General features: G+C 42.7%; 1 protein-coding gene across 9 annotated transcripts in view; it reads left to right on the top strand.

Annotated features, from left to right (window-relative positions):
• The window catches only part of nedd4l (NEDD4 like E3 ubiquitin protein ligase), a 577,353-nt gene that overhangs the window by 289,027 nt on the left and 270,863 nt on the right, over positions 1–17,463 (top strand). For 4 of the 9 annotated variants that reach the window (XM_085974354.1, XM_085974372.1, XM_085974362.1 and 1 more), the window contains exon 1: positions 1,488–2,792. The exons of 1 other annotated variant lie outside the window; for it this stretch is intronic. In XM_085974354.1, coding sequence (XP_085830480.1) covers positions 1,617–2,792 — 1,176 coding nt within the window. In that variant the 5' untranslated portion in view covers positions 1,488–1,616. Of the gene's footprint in view, positions 1–1,476; positions 2,793–17,463 lie in introns of those variants that run through there. 4 more of the 9 variants (XM_085974384.1, XM_085974374.1, XM_085974369.1 and 1 more) reach the window with 2 other exon arrangements.

The following is a 17,463-nucleotide window of genomic DNA, read 5'->3' as shown; positions in this document are numbered from 1 at the left end:
CATCCAAAATCATTAATGACATCCTCCATGAATGTGATCTTGCCACTGGTACCATCTCCCTTGCTGGCCAATAATTACACTGAATGAAACTCTGCAACTTCAGCATTGTGTTCCACTTCCACAACATTACCCCAGCTTAGCTGCTGTGCTGCCAGAGCCTTTATCCATACATTTGTCACCTCTGCATGTGATTTACTCCAACATTTTATTTACTGACTTGCTATCATCTATCTTCCACAAACTCCCTCTTGTCCAAAATACAGTCATCCACATCCTGTCCCATACTAAGCCCCACCGCCATCCTTGCTGACCGACGTTGTCTCCCCCCTCCCCAATGTATTCAATTTATAATTCTTGTCCTTGTCTTCAAACGCCCTTCCATTTCTTTGCATCTCTGTACCGCTGCAACCCCCTCCAGCCGTACATCTTCTCCTACACACTTGAGTGCTCCTACTCCAGCCTCTGATACACCACCCCCTCTCTCACTCAACAGTTGGTGGCAGAGCTTTCAGTTGCCTTGACCCTACTCGTTGGAACCATTTCCCTAAACCCTTGCGCCGCTCTACTTCTGTCCTTTTTTATTTAAAAAAAACTTTATCAAAATAAGCCATTTCAACCTGGCTTTCAGTCATCCTCTTTCCATACATTGGCAACTGTTCCCTCTTATTATTCCTCTGGATGATTTAGGCACTAATAAATGCAAATTATTGTTAATGTGTAATTATTTGAGAAAGTAAGACTGTGCACAAAATTTGGTAATAGTGTTACATGAAATAGTGCTTTTTGGGAACTTTTATAGCCACTTTTCTTGTGTTTTATTACTACTGTAATAGTTTGCTACCTTGTGCCAAATTTACAAAGGATATATGGGTTAGAAATAGTTGACAGTAAACCTCTTAATTGGCCATTATCCTGAAGTTTAAGTAAAACCATATTTCTTGAGCTTTCTGTTGACTGAAAATGGACCTTTGGTGGCTATGTTTAAAGCAGCTGAACATTTAGCACTCAAAGCAACTATAAAATTGGATTTAGTATAATCATTAAATTTGTTTTGGTCTTAGTTTTTGGAAGTAGAGGTTTAAAAAGAGCCTTTCACAAGTACTTAAGACAAGTTACTTCTATTTGTTACAGATTCGGCGAAATGTCAGCTTTTGTAATTGTGTTTTTCTATTCCCATGTAAAGCTCTTGCAAAATATTCTGGTAGATTTATTGTGATAAGTGTAGGCGGTGTTGGTCAGCTGCAAGTGCTCTCCCACTGGGGCTGCTCCCTTTGATGGAAAAGGAGCAGCTGTGAAGGTGCTGTTTCAGGCCCTCGCTGTCTTTTAAAAAAATATTCTGCAGTGCATTGGAAGGGGAGTCGGGTCATGTGACTCTTACCACCCTACCCCATGTCACACTGTGTAGTAGTACTGATTGCCTTTATCCAATCATGCCTGGAATGCCGCCTGTCACTTGGGCTATTTCTGCTATCTGTCGCTATCAAGCTTCAGTGCTAACAGTTTGGCAGATGGGACAGTTTTTTCTCGAGCTTACATCTTTGCTTTTTTTTTAATATGCTTCTGGCAGTGTGTTTTCCTCTTCTCGTTTTTTAAACTGGACTCTTTCTGTTTAAACTATGGCCCATCGACTGCGCCTTTATTTTGGATCAAATAGGAGTAATACCGATCCAGAGTCTGAGGTGCTAGATGAAGAAAGAGAAAATGACGTCTACATGACATTCCACACTTTGCCAAGGAGGAATGCCCCTCATCCTTTTCAGAACATGCCTGGGCCGGTGTCCGATGCTGGGCTGCCTTTACAAGATCAGACCTCCTTTAATCGGAGCTCCTCCATGTTCATCCCTCAGTTGTACAGTATTGAATCGCGACCCACCAGGAGCTCCTCGATGCAGATATCGCTGCAGCGCAAACGTATGAATGGATGTGGTGGTGCCAGTGTCTCAGAGCCTCCTGAGCAGCCGTTAACAGACATAGGAATGGAAGTTGGCAGCAGTGATGGTTTATTTTCTAGAAGTTGTTCTCTTCCAAGTGTGCGTCTAAGCACAGATGATCCCCCATCCTATAGTGTGGCTGCTGATTCATCACAACAAACTAGTGGAAGTACTTCATCTAATTGTAGAATACGTTGTCTTTTTCCTTTGGAACAAAAGCAATGTGCTGTTGGTCAAGAGGAATTAACAAATGGGTCTGCCTCTGGTATAAATGTTGGAGGTGTAAGAATTCAGCGCCACTCGCCGACAGCAGATATGCATCAAATACGGCTTTTGCCTTTTAACCGTAATGGACATCAGAAAGCTCATGCCTCCATAACTAGGCGCTGGTCTTTACAACATCAGCCAGATGGGAACATGGGGAAATCTTGCTTTGTCTTGCAGCTCCAACAACAGCACAAAGGTATAAAGGATGCATGGATGGATTTAAAAACTGGGCTAACCGGCACAAAGGGGGAGAATGTGGCAAGGTACCCACACATACGGCTGGGACGAAGCACTTCTGCCTCCTTTCCAGTTAAAGGAAACACTGAATGTTTTCGTGCTGCTGAGAGGAGGGAGCAAATTGCAGGAACAGTAATTGGGGAAAACAATTCAGAAATGCTTCGTAGCAGTTCGATGGAAGCAATACCGCAGGCACAGTCCTGCAAGTTTAAAATCCGACAGGAGCAAAATCAGAGGCAGCCCCGCTTTCGAATTCTTTTAACCCGAGGATGTGAAGAGCAAAATGAAGGCTTGATAAAAGATAACGGTGGCTGTGCTCAGACAAGAATGAATTCAGTCACCAGAGAGAACTCCACGGTATGTAAGCAGTTCAAAGCCATGCCTGTCACTTAGGTTATGTGTGTGGGGCTCTATTTTGAGGACGGTAGGGGGGTGGGGGCACCATCCCATTCGGCTTCTTCCAAGAATTAGGCTGTGTGGTTTTTGAAGCTTTTAAATTGACATGTACAATTGTCATTTCCCCCAACAACAGTTGATGGACCTGAAAACAGTCGCTTTCTTGATCTACACATATTCACATTTCTACAGCTGCTTCTACTTTAATTGAATGCTCATTGAGATATATATACATACATACTGACTATCAGAATCCCTTTTAAATTCAACACAACTTCAGCTCTTCATATAAGCAGAAACGGAGGTATAAAATAAAATCCTGATCGAGCTATCGTTAGTTAATGGGTTCTAGTTTATTTTAACAAAGTATGGTTTGTCTGTCCGAAGAGCGAGCCTGATTTAAGTTGCTGCAGGAGCTGCAGTGATGTGTTTCCAAACAAGATGCTTCTGTGTATAGTGGAGTAATCTGTGTGTCTCCAGCTGTGAAAGCAGGCTTGAAATAATAGATGTTGGCCTTTAGTGCCTGTGTGTGCTCTCTCTATCAGTGAAATGTGGTATAGAAAGACAGCTGCTAACTAGTGTTACGGCCTTTACTGCATGACGGATTTATATCTTCATGTTTTGCAGTTTGGTGGAAGAAACTGAAAGGTTGTGCATTTTTGTTGTGAGTTGTGTAAACATGCAAGCAGGATCAATTTACTGCGACAAGTCAGCACTGAACTTACAAGCGCCAATTTTTTCCAGATTATTCCCGTCGTTCGAGTTTACTGTGTGTGATTGATATGAGCCATGACTTGTCGTCTGTGGTAGCAGGTGTCATTCCCTTATTTATCTCAAGTGAAAACATTCATTTTGCTGTCTGCTGGCTTTGATCCACAGAGGATTTGTGGCTGCAGATCTCTCTTTTTTATCTTTTCCCTTTCATTTTTCTTTTAAAGGGACAAGGTTATTACTCGATGGAAGTTTTCACTTTACAAGTTAATGGAGAGTAAAATTGGACGGGGTGTAGAACGGGCATGCGACCCGAATTGTCCATTTCTCGCTCGGCGGGTTAGGTTTAAATTACCCCCGTAATACTTAACGATAAACATTTACAGCAAATAGAAAGGATAAAACCTAAAGCAGAAGAGAGGTTGGGAGAGCAGGATTTTCTCTTCAAAGAACCCTCTTACCCCGCAAACCCAACTGAATTAAAATAAATAGATGTAGCAATATACCATTCATTATAGCAATTCTATGAATTTAAGACGAGTGTAAACTGATAGTTTGTTCTTCTGCTTCCCTTGAAAGTCACGAGTTACAGGAACAGTCCATTTGTGTTGTTGTATAACTCTGTTGACCTAACTGGAAGCTGATGCTTTGGATCAGCCTGGGATTCTGTCTGGAGCCACCTAAATCCAGCAGAGGAAACATTACCAGCTCAGTACTCCTGTATGCCCAGTCAACAGAGGGCCTTCCAGAGTCTGGTGTCGCCAGCTTTGCATACTAGCTAATGAAAACCTCCAGCTCCCATTGGAGACAGTGATACTATGCGAGCGGCACGGCTGCCTCTCCTAACGTGCACCATAGCTGCTCCAGAACAAAGCAGAGATGGGCATACTCTCTTTAAATAAACAAAATATTTTGCATTGTGCACTATTTTTTTAAGGCAAATCGAGCAGAGTACTTCATGCACAATATACTCCCCTCAGACTTTTCTTTTTTAATAATATTAAAGAGCAGTTTGCCTTAATTTGGCAAGATTTGTGAACGAAAGCAAATATTGAATTTGCCTTCGACAGTTTGCTAAAATGTGCAAGGCACACTTTTAAAAATACTTCAAAAACGACATTAGAATTCGAACATCAATCTAGCCAGCCTGCCAAGGTCACACTTGAGGTAAGTTTGATGACCATGCTTCAGGTGACCTGACTGGTGCAATAGTTGCCTCAGTTTCTCCATCTGATCTTCAGATAGGACTGAGTAGATTCTTCATTTTCAATATAAAGGAAGTGTCTGATGGAATGCAAATCCATTCAGCTACTGCGCAATTTTTTTAAACCTTTTTTTGGATACCAGTTAATCGGACTTTATGTATGCTCAAATAAATCCTAGTATCTATTTGAAAATACACACAAGTTTCTTATCTAATACTGGATAAAGGCAGCTTTAAAAAAGTATGTTTACAACACATAAATGTACTACATCAAACTGCAACAACTGGTAGCAAAAGCTTGAATTTTTCCAAAAGCAAACCACTGTTACTCTAACCGTAAATTGCTTTGCCGGAAGGTTTAATAATCAGCTATTTATTGTACCCTGGTATAGAATAGGGAGAGATCATTTGCTTTTGTATTTATTTAGGCAATTTGTGAATTACACAGCAATAGCTTCAAAATGCTAGGGGAGACCCAAGCAAAATATAAATGCAATAAAATAGAAAATGCATTGCAGATGTGTTGGTATTTGTGAAGAGAAAACATAGATTAATGTTTCAGCTGTAAACTGTTTATCAGAATTGAAAACTGGCAGATGATCATAGAATCATAGAAATTTACACCACAGGAGGAGGCCATTCGGCCCATCTTGTTCGTGACAGCCGACAAAGAGCTTATTCACCCTAATCCCACTTTCCAGCACTTGGTCCATAGCTTTGTAGGTTACGGCACTTGAAGTGCATATCCAAGTACTTTTTAAATGTGCTGAGGGTCTCTGCCTCTACCACCCTTTCAGGCAGTGAGTTCCAAACCCTCACCGCCCTCTGGGTGAAAATATTTTTCCACAAATCCCCTCTAAACCTTCCACCAATTACTTTAAATCTATGCCCCCTGGTTATCGACCCTTCTGCTAAGAGAAATAGTTCCTTCCTATCCACTCTATCTGGGCCCCTCATAATTCTATACACCTCAATTAGGTCCCCCCTCAGCTTCCTCTGTTCCAAAGAAAACAACCCCAGCCTATCCAATCTTTCCTCATGGCTAAAATTCCCCAGCCCAGGCAACATCCTTGTAAATCTTCTCTGCACCCTCTCTAGTGCAATCACATCCTTCCTGTAATGTGGTGACCAGAACTGCACGCAGTACTCTAGCTGCGGCCTAACTAGTGTTTTATACAGTTCAAGCATAACCTCCCTGCTCTTATATTCTGTTCCTCGGCTAATAAAGGCAAGTATCCCATATGCCGCCTCATCTACCTGCTAGATAGAGCCCCTTTATTTGGACCGAATGAAATGAGGGGGTCGGGAGGAAACAAGAAGTAAAAGTCAAGAGTCTGCTATGCTCTATCCTGCCACAGAGAGGCAGCTATTGGGTTTAGTAGCCTGTGATGGACCTGCTGTATATTTCTACCATTTCAAACTTCTGGCAATTGGAGTGTTCTCTTCCAATCTCTTGTTCAGAAAACTAACTACATATAGCTGAACAACATTATTGAACTGAATATTTTGTTAACAGCAGGTTGTGGAGTTTACACTACGACAAGTCTTAAACATGATTTTCACTGCTTTAAATTAATAACCCAACTAGAGGGAACAAGTATTTGGGTCGAGTAAATGGACATCACTCCTACAGATGGATGAAGAGGAGGAAATGTGGAGCAGAGAAGGTAGATGATGTAATAAAACTCACTACGCACTTGGTTTGGGTATAAAGCAAGGCTTTAATCAACCTGTTTCAGAACATGGAGGCCTAGTTGTACTTCACTAGTTCCTGTCTTACAACATGTCCCTGGGCAAGCTGGGCCCACGCCCGAGTATTTATACTCCTTGGACGGCGTCACCAGCTGGCTGTCCAGTGTTATTTCATGAGCAGTTTCTTGATAATGATGAGATTTATAACAGTAGATATGCAGTGAAATGCTTAGGTTAAAAGGCTTCCCTTTTCCCTTCTGCGAGAAGAGAGCACTGAGCCTTTCATAAGCCCAAAACCACCAAGTCCAGTCCAGAGCCGTCCAAGGGCCAACAGAGAGTGCCAGAATAAGCCCAACTCCTTCACTTGCTCAAGCACATTAATTCAAAAAAGACCGTAAGCAAATAAATTTAGCCAGAAAGAAACAATGAATACATAATTCTCTCGGGTTGAGCCATCATAATTACTGTCTTCATGGTGAGGGAGATGGGATTTGGAAGACAATGATTTGCCATCAACAGCAGATTGATTAAATGTCTCCTTCTGGAATCCAGTGGAACCTTCACAGAAAGACCCAGTGCGGTCAGTTGAATGTGATAAGGATATGATGAACTTACTCTCCTGCAATATTATGGAACAATATGACTGGATGGTATTTGCACACAATTCATAATAATGTTGCATTTAGAAATCATGCTGTACTCATAGGAGTACCTTTTATCAGTGTATTAAGTGGTGAATCAAAACAATCAAAGGCAAGATTGCTCTAAACCTGTGCATTTGTTGCATACACCGACAAGGTATGGGAGCACAAACAAGTTGAAGGCACAATTCGGACTGATTTCAGGAAGTTCTTCACACAGTGACGTGGAATGGGTTTCAGGTAGAGTAGTGAAAGCAAAAACTCTGGAATCATGTAAAAAGCACATGCGATTGAGAGAAGCGCTGTTGGTAGCGGGTATGATAAACAGTGAAGGTGTTAAGACATAAATAGGTTAGTTGAATGGACAGATAGGTGGTGCATGCAATTTAATGTGACAAGTGTGAGGTGATGCATTTGGGGAGGTAAAGAATGAGATCAAACACTCAGTGGAAAGATTCAACATTAATGAATGGAGAGAACAAGAGATTCAAAAGTTTTATAACTAGAGACATGGTATACAAGAGTAAAGAAGTAATGGCCTGGATTTTGCCGTTATGCTTACTGCTGCCCACAGACTTTTTGGGGGCTTTTGAGTGGCAACTTGCAGTATTTAGGGATCCATTTCAGCGTGGCACCCTCTACAGGAGATTTGTGGTATGTGTGAACAGGGCAAGCAACAGCATGCCTCTTCAGCCAATCCGATTGAAGAATCTTCACCCTTGACACACAGTCTAAACCAGGAAGTATAACTTAGAATATTTAATTCAATGTAAAATCACGTACAGAAAGTGAAATAGAGAGGGAAAGAAAGGTGGGATTGAGAGAGATAAAAGACAAAGGAAAAAGTAAAACAAATTATCTTAATTTTTAATTAAAAAAAAATCTTCACGAATTAAATTCTAAAGAATGAGACTCCACACTTGTAAAATTTAATTTTCAGTGCCAGAGAGGTTGTTTGGCAGTAATTAAGACTCATCACAGCATTACAAATTCACTTAAACCTGAATGCACCAGCCCTAACTTTTTCTGGCATGTTTAGTCGGTAACTGGTGGGTAAATACGGCAACTTCACGCCCTTCATATATTCTATTGGTGGATTGATTGGCGTAGCGCATCCTGTGGAGGAGCAGGGCAAATCCGACAGCAACATCAGGATTTCCGCCTTTAAATGCGCATGTGTGGACGCCAAAAGTTGCTGTCCGGTTTACTCCATAATAACAGTGAGCGTTGAGCCTCACCTCTATTCTTAATGCAGAATCCGGGCCAATATTTTTAATGCAATGGTTAGGCCACAGTTGAGGTTACTGTGGTAGTTTTGCACACCCCGTTGCAGAAAGGACATGGAAGCCACAGAGTATGTACTGTGTAGATTCACGTAGATATGGGAAAGGAGAGACTTGAGATACTGGGGTTATTTCTACTAGAGCAGAGAAGGCCAAGAAGAGATTTGAGGTTTATAGAATTATGAAAAGTTTTAATAAAATGAGACACTGACTATTTTGTAAGGGGGGTGGGGGGAAAGATGAATATGTGATGCAGAGCAAGATTCAGGGCTATGGGAATAGAGCAGGACAATGGGATTAATTTTGCATTTCCCATTGCTAGGTCAAGCAGCGCTTCCTCCCTTGTTGGGGTTCTTGCATATTGAAAGAAAGGCAGACTTGCATTTATATAGCGCCTTTCACGACCACCGGACCTCCCAAAGCGCTTTACAACCAATGAGGCACTTTTTGAAGTGCAATCACTGTTGTAATGTAGGAAAACCACCTCCCTCCCTGTGGGTCAAAAATAAATCTTGTACACATCGCAAAAACTCCATCCCCTTGTCCTCAGGTCAGTCACTCTTTCTTCCTGTCAGTCTATTTGGGGGTAACTGAAATCCACCCCCCACCCCCCCCCCGCCGTGATTATGATCAGATAAAAGAAGTAAGCATGGGCAAATATCTAGGGAGTGCTGTCAGATAATGATTGAGAGAGATAGGTAGTACATCGTGCAAAGGTAAAATAGATTGGAAAAAAGCCAACCATGAGGGAATGAAGATGGAGCTAAGGAAGGTAAACAGGAGAAAAGTATTGACAGACAAAGGAGTAAAACAACAGTGGGCAATATTTAAAGGTGAGCTCGATAGAGTTCTGGAGAAATATGTTCCACTACAGATAAGAACAGACTAGTCAAGGATGAGATGCACTGGACAAATAGAGGTGAGGATCAAATTGAATCTAAAGAACGTAAAGTACATAAACAATAAAGGAGATGATAACGGAAGGGCATATGATGAGCTGAGGAAAGAGGTTAAAGTACAATTAGGGAGGCAAAGAGGAAATATAAAATGAAAATATCAAAGAATATAAAAGATGTAGGAAAAATATTCAATAGGCACATGAGTAACAAATGAAGAATTAAGAAACGGCTGCTAAGGGATGAATGAGAGAAACTCTCAGGAGATGATATTGAAATATCAGGGATATTAACCTCCGGTTTCACTGAAGAGACTACCAAAGAGGAAATGATAGTAGAGGAAGTCAAGAGGGATATTACAACAGTTAAGGTGGAACGAGTGGAGAAACTAGACCAACTAACTTAAGGGGGACAAAGCCCCGGGTCCAGATGGATTGCACCTGCGGGATACTCACTAGGGAGGAGATAGTGGAGGCACTGGTATTCACACACACAAATTCAATAGAAAAAGGAATAGTGCCAGAGGACTGGTAATTCCTATTTTCAAAAAGGGAGGTAGAACTAATCCAGGGAATGAAAGATCAGTTAGCTTGACGTCAAGCCACTAGAATCTTTGCTAAAATCAGATAACCAAACATCGAGAGACGGAGTATATAAATAAAAAATATAGTCAGCGCGGATTTCTAAAAGGAAGATTGTGTTTAGCCAACCTTACTGAATTCTTTGAAGAAGTAACAGAAAGGTTAGGCACGGGCAATGCAGTGGATATAGAATCATAAAATGATACAGCACAGAAGGAGGCCATTCGGCCCATCATGTCTGTGACAGTTCTTTGGTAGAGCTATCCAATTAATCCTACTACCCCGCTCTCTCCCCCCCAAAGCTCTCAATTTTTTCCCCTTCAAGTATTTATCCAAACCTCTTGAATGTTACTATTGAATCTGCTTCTACCACCCTTTCAGATATGGTATATATGGACTTTCAGAAGGCCTTCAATAAAGTGCCGCGTTAGAGACACCTGACAGGTCGGGGAGCAAGGAGTCGGGGCCAGATAGCAGAATGGATTGAAAGATGGCGATAAGAAAAAAGATAACTAAGGGCAGGAGTTGAGGGAAGTTTCTTTGACGGTAGAAAGTGGGAAGTGGTGTCCCACAGGGATCCATGCTGGGATCACTATTGTTCATCATATACTATAATGATTTGGACACAGAAATTGGAGGTACAGTGCTGAAATTTTAAGATAATGGTGGGGGGGGGTATATAGTTAATGACTTGGAGGACTGCATCAAAATACAGGAAGACATAAATGGGCTTGGAGAGTGGGCAGATGAATGACAAACTGAAATTCAGTCAAGCAAACTGTGAGATGGTTCATTTTGGTAGGAGGAATAAGGAGGTCACTTATTCCTTGGAAGGCAAGAAACTAAATGAGGTGGAGGAGCAGAGAGATCTGGGAATGCGGATACATAAATTATTAGAAGTAGCAACACCGGTTGATAAGTCCACAAAGAGTGTGAACAATGTACTGGGGTTTATTTCTGTAGGGTTAGACTACAGAAGCAGGGAGTTAATGTTAAATTTATACAGAAACTTGGTTCGACCGCACTTGGCGCACTGTGCGCAGTTCTGGTCTCCATACTACTGAAAGGATATTGAAGCACTGGGCAGTTATTAGTCATACAGCGGCATGGTTTTGAGGAAGGGCTTGTGGTTAGGAAGGGAAAGCTGTACTCAACCTGCATTTCCGATGCTGCAGGTCGTCACAGCAGCGAGTCATTCAGTCCTTTTTTGTGTGAGATAGGTACTTCAAGGTATTTTATATAATTGTCTCATTCTTGTGTATTTCCTCATTTTTTAATGAGGATTATTCCTTATGTAGTTGGATGTGTCAAAGGAGCAATAGAAAATTATTGGAAATGTAAGTAATCTGAGGGTGGGTTCAGAGTTTCTTAATTATGCAGGTAAGGCTTGAGCAGTGCTCATAAGAACATAAGAATTAGGAGCAGGAGTAGGCCGTGCGGCCCTTCGAGCCAGCTCCGCCATTCAATAAGATCATGGCTGATCTTCGACCTCAACTCCAGTTTCCCACCCGATCTCCATATCCCTTGATTTCTCTAGAGTCCAAAAATCTATCTATCTCTCAGCCTTGAACATACTCAACGATTCAGTAGCCACAGCCCTTTGGGGTAGAAAATTCTAAAGATTCATAATCCTCTGAGTGAAGAAATTCCTCCTCATCTCAGTCATAAATGGCCGACCCCTTATTCTGAGACTGTGCCCCCTAGTTCTAGACTCTCCAGCCAAGGGAAGCAACCTCTCAGCATCTACTCTGTAAATGCCCCTTCAAAACTTTGTACGTTTCAATGAGATCACCTCTCATTCTTCTAAACTCTGGAGAGTATAGGCCCAATCTACTCAATCTCCCCTCATCGGACAACCCTCTCATCCCAGGAATCAATCCAGTGAACCTTGGTTGCACTGCCTCTAAGGCAAGTATATCCTTCTTCAGATAAGGAGACCAAAACTGTGCACAGTACTCCGGGTGTGGTCTCACCAAAGCCCTGTACAATTGTAGCAAGACTTCCTTTCTCTTGTACTCCAACCCCCTTGCAATAAAGGCCAATGTTGAATGTATTCCTTTGAAAATGTTTGGTCTCTGCAGAGGTTGCCGATTTCAAATGTGGCATCGGCAGTAGGGATGTTCAAATTGGTCTCAGCAACCATATTTTAGTTAAAATTGCCCTTCCCAACCCCAATTTCTTCTCCTTTCCTGAAGCCTCATACTCAATACTAGGGTAGATCTGCTGGACTCCACAGGAAGCACCTGGTTGAGTTTAACATTTGATGCATCTTTTAATGTTTAATGCCTTTGTTACTACAGGGTTATAGCCTATGAAACCCAGGCAGAGAGGACCTGCGGGAAGGAGGGAGGAGGACAGGAGGAGTATGTTGTGTGCTAGGCCACTGTAACAGAGCCTGGTCTCCAATCGTCTTGGATCCCCTTGCCATTGGACCAAGACCTCGCTCTGTCAAGCCCGTGTGGTAGCTGGTGTGCAACGGCCACCCCACGTTAAAAGAATTCACGCACAGGCATCTTCCACCCTTTAAAATGAAGTTCGGGACCTGGAACATCAGGACCCTCATGGACAACTCCAACAGTGACAGAGACTGTAGGTCCCGCATTGGACTCATCAGTCACCTGAGAACTCATTTTTAGTGTGGAAGCAAGTCATTCTCGGTTCCGAGGGACTGCTTAAGAAGAAGGGTTTTGCATTGCTGCAGACAAGGGTCAGCACACTTGGGATGGGTTAAGTGACGATTCTTCTTGCATGTTGTAAACATCAATGATTCTATGAATGGGCAGAATGGCTTCCTCAACCCCATTTATCTTGTACATGTAGAGTAATGACTTAAAATATTTCAAGCAAAGCAATACCTGAAATGGTCTTCCAGGTAGGGAATTGAAGGCATAAAGTGTGATATCACTGGGTACTGTGATGGAGGGGACTCTATGTTTCTACAGAAAGATGGGTTGCACAACTTTCTTTCTTTGTTTGTACTTCTGAACTCAGTCTACATTTTGCTGAATAAACTTTTCCTCCCCCCCCCCCCCAAAGAGTGCTATAAATTACTGGATATACTGTAGGCCATAGATGAATTATGCTTTAGGTCATTTACCATCAAAAAATGTTTTCATATCTTAGATGAAGGAAGAGAGAAATACAATTTGAAAACTGGAAAGTTCTCTTTAATATTTTATGGGTTATGAAAAATGTTGCATTGGTTAGTCTTGCAAAGATAAAGGCATTAATGTCATCACACAATTGTATATCCGAGTTCAACCGCAAACTGTTCAACTGTTGATAAAAATGTCATTTTTCAGCTGCAAGGTCACATCAGCCATCTTAAAAAGTAATCATGTAAATTGTCTGAGCTTAAAGTTTATAATTTTATCGTATAATACTCCTGCTGTATGTGAGAAAGTAGTGGATGACCTTTCTGTTGACATTTTAGTGGGGATAGATGTAAATCTCGATCTGAAATCCTCGTTTTATGAGAGCTTTGGCAGTTAGGTAGAGCTAGGATCCATGAAATGTTTTGCTGGTTTTGAGTTCAGGATGCAGAAGGGAAGAGCAAGTTTGTCAATTTGGATTTGATTGAAAGCTATTTACTCATCTTTACTTTTGAATAGGTTTGTACTTTTAAACTAACTCAAAAATGGCAGTTTACTGGTAAATAAAGAGTTCATTCTAAGAAACTATTGGATATCATTTGTATCCTATGAATGTTTAAATCTTAAATATTCATAAATAAAAAAGCTTAATGGACAAAAAAGACTGCATTCCAAATATTGCCTCTCCATCTGTCAACACCTTAATGCAAGGACCTGTGTATACAGTTAATATTTAAGGTTATTTTCCTATTGTTAGCTATTATTTTGCATTTTCACTTCCCTCCCGAGCCTTTAGGAGCATTGGAACATATGAGCATAGGATCAGGAGTAGACCAATCAGCCCCTTGAGCCTGTTCCATCATGAGGTTAGATCATGGCTGACCCTTAATACTTTTACCTAACAAAAATCTATCCATCTCTCAATTTTGAATTTTTTAATTGACCTAGCCTCAACTGCTTTTTGAGAGTTAGAGTTCCAGATTTTCACTACCCTTTGTGTGAAGAAGTGCTTCCTGACATCACCTATAAAAATGGCCGAGCTCTAATTTTAAGGTTATGCTTCATTGTTCTGAACTCTCCCACCAGAGGAAATAGTTTCTCTTGATCCACCCTATCAAATCCTTCAATTATCTTAAACACCTCAATTAGATCACCCCAAAATCTTCCATACTCAAGTGAATACAAGCCTAGTCTATGCAACCTCTCCTCATAATTTAACCCTTTTAGCCCCAGTATCATTCAAGTGAATCTGTGCTGCACTCCTTCTGAGGCCAGTATATCCTTCCCGAGGTGTGGTGCCCAGAATTGAATGCAGTACTCCAGATGCGGTCTAACCAAAGTTTTATAAAACTGTAGCATAACTTCCACCCCTTTGTATTCCAGCCCCCTTGAGCTAAAGGCCAACGTTCCATTAGCCTTTTTCATTATTTTTCATACCTGTCCACTAGTTTTTCTGTACTTGGATCCTGTAGGAATTATTTATGACTTTCACACCACACTGATACACTATCTCCTGGCGATCTTTTATTTATTCATGAACCCACGGATTAAATAAGAACCTGTCCTGGAGTCGTCATGGTAGCCAAACCGATGCTCACTTGAAGTCTGTTGAAATTTTTAGACATCTTCTCTTCGTTAGACCAGGATATGTTTATCTTGGCTGACTGCAGTAAAAATAAACTAGATATTGTGTCAGTTCTTCTATTTTTTGTGTTCAAAACTTCTCTTATGGCGCTCACATGTTGATTGGTTCGTTCAAGCATGACTTTTTCCCTTGTTCATGATTGGTTCAAAGTTTAGTGGGGTTACTTCATCATGTGTGGCACTTGTTGCAATTTAATGAGGGTCTTATCTCAAGACATTGCTGGTCGGTTCCACTGGTTCCATAGCAACCCCAGATTTGTCCTTGGTTACAACTTTTTTTTTCTGAGTAATGCCTGTTAAAATTGTTACTCCATAGTCCTGTTCTCAACTTGCATTTTAAAGTGGTATAGCCATCATTAAAAGTTCTCTTTAGTATTAAAGTTCTTCTTCTTGTCAGAGATGTTTAAAATAGATTTCCCTTCAATCCCTAAATCTCTTGGCTCCTCCACAGTTCCTAGCCGCTTAGCATTTAGAAAATAGTCTGATCTGTCTTTCTTGAGTTTAAAGGGATGACCTCACACTTCCCCACATTAAACGCCATCTGTCACTGTTTTGCCCACTCACTTAATATATCAATGTCCCATTGCAAATTTGTGCTTCCCTCTACACTATTTACTTTGCCACCTAACTCAATATTGGCCCAGAAATTCGGGTCCCAACGCGTGAGTACGCACGGGGTACTCCCATAGGCCCAACGAAAGTGCCGGTTTCGTGCATGCACTGCGCATGTGCGGGAAACTGGCACTTCCGTTCCCCTGAAAGAAGGTGTCCAGAAGTCGAACGCGTGCGCCGGAGAGGCAGCGCGTGCGCATGGAACTTACATTTTTTTCCCAGGTTTTTCCGGGAGGGTAATTCTCCAGCAGTTACACTTTTAAAAAGCAAGCGCAAGGCCTGCTTTTAACAAGGTAAGAGGTGAATTAATTAAAATTAAAACATTTTTTCCACAGGTTTATTATTTTTAAATACTTTAAAGAAAGGTAAGTTTATTTTTAGCCCTGTTAGAAAATGTAATTAATTTTTAAAAAAATTTAAATTATTGTTTAAAATTGTTATTTCATGTAATTTATAGTTTATTTTAAAAATGTGATGTTTTTTAAAAATTTATTTGAGGTTTTAGTGATGTTTTGGGGCTTATAGTATTTATCGGTTTGACAGCTCTTCCTGTCAAGCTTATGATTGAAGCATTCCCTGCTACCATTGGTTCTCCATGGCCCACGTGATCCCAGGGGACGCACCAAACTAACTGCGCCCCTGAGATACGCAAGCACTGTGCGCCGGCAGTTAGAGGAGGCCCAGGATCGGAATCCCACGCGGGCCCACAGCTCAATGGCCGGCACACTAGGTAAGTGCAGGTCGGGGGCTTGCACCCGCGGGAAGCCCCCGACCCGAATTTCTGGGCCATTGTCATCAGCAAAGTTAGATATATGACTCTCTATTTCTTCATCTAAGTCATTGATGTAGTGAAAAGCTGAGGTCCCAGTACAGATCCCTTTGGGACATGACGAATCACACCCTGCCAATTGGAGTACCTACCCATTAGCCCTACTCTCTGTCTGCTACCTCCTAACCAATTCCCGACCCATGTCAATAGCTTGTCTCCAATTCCATGCACTTCCATTTTTGTTAAGTCTCTTGCGTCAAAGCTTGTTAGATAACTTCTGGAAGTTCATATAAATAATATCCATAGATACTATGTACCACATTAGTAACCTTTTCAAAAAATTCAACTAAGTTAGATAGACATGACTTATCTTCTATATATATAAATCGGTACTTCTGTCATTCTGTCTATCTGTCTATCTGTCTGTCATCGCGTGTGCGTTGCGGGTATGCACTCGAAAGTTACAGGGCGTACCTACGCGCGCGTTACCTCCAAAGAAAGCTTACGCTTCCGAGACGGTTTTAAGCGTATTTACGTTTCGGCCGGGCTAAAATTGCGCCCGCGGTATCCCAAAAACCTTCAACATTCCGCTCATTTGCATCTCATTATCCGCTCATTAGCGACAGAGTGACCTCGAGCTTGACCAATCGTACGCCGGGTTGCTGGCGTGTGCCGCCGGGCCAATCGGTGCGTGTGTGGCCGGGCTTTATCGTTCTGAACCGAGGTGAGTCGCCGCCATCTTGATTCCAAACTTTTCCTTTCTTTTTCCCGCTTTCTACGTCTTGAAAAAAAAACATTGCTTTTAAAACACATATTGTTTAAAAAAAAAATGATTTAGAAAGTAATTAACTTATCTAATCTCATTAATTTTCCTACCTTTCCCCGTTTTTCCAGGTAGGCCTAGAAGCCTCGGCGTCTCCTCCGCACCCACGCCCGAGCTAGGCACCTCCCGGCCCCACTCGAAGGCTGGAGGGCCAGCCTCAGCCCAGCGCCGCTAGGGTGCGCGCGCAGCAGGAGCTGAGACCCGCTGTCTCTCTCTGGCTGGCCGGGGGGCGAGGCTTGCTGAGCGTCCAGCGTTACCCTGGCAACCGGGCCCGCCGGACGTCTCGCGCAGCCGCAATCGGCGGTCTTCACCTCGGGGGGGGGGGGGGGGGGGGCCGCGCGCGCACAGCAGGAGCAGCTGAGACGCGGCGTCTCTCTCTCTGGCTTGGTCAGCGTCACGGTTACCCTGGCAACCGGGCCCGCCGGCCGACAGTCTCAGCTCCTGCTGCGCGCGCAATCGGCGGTCTTCACCTCGGGGGGGGGGGGGGGGGCGACCCCTTCCCCCCCCTGCCCTCCCTTCCCCCCCCTCCCTACCTTCCTCCCCCCCTCCCTACCTTCCTCCCCCCCGCCCTCCCTTCCCCGCCCCTCCCCTCCCCCTCCCCTCCCCCCCTCCCTTCCTCCCCCCCTCCCCTTCCTCCGCCCTCCGCCCTCCCTTCCCCACCCTCCCCCTCTCCCCCCTCCCTCC

This window comes from Somniosus microcephalus, chromosome 2 (assembly GCF_052327205.1).
Source record: "Somniosus microcephalus isolate GS21.2 chromosome 2, FLI_Smic_1.0, whole genome shotgun sequence".
In the NCBI taxonomy this organism is placed as follows: Eukaryota; Metazoa; Chordata; class Chondrichthyes; order Squaliformes; family Somniosidae; genus Somniosus; species Somniosus microcephalus.
This window is presented reverse-complemented; position numbering and strand designations above follow the sequence as displayed.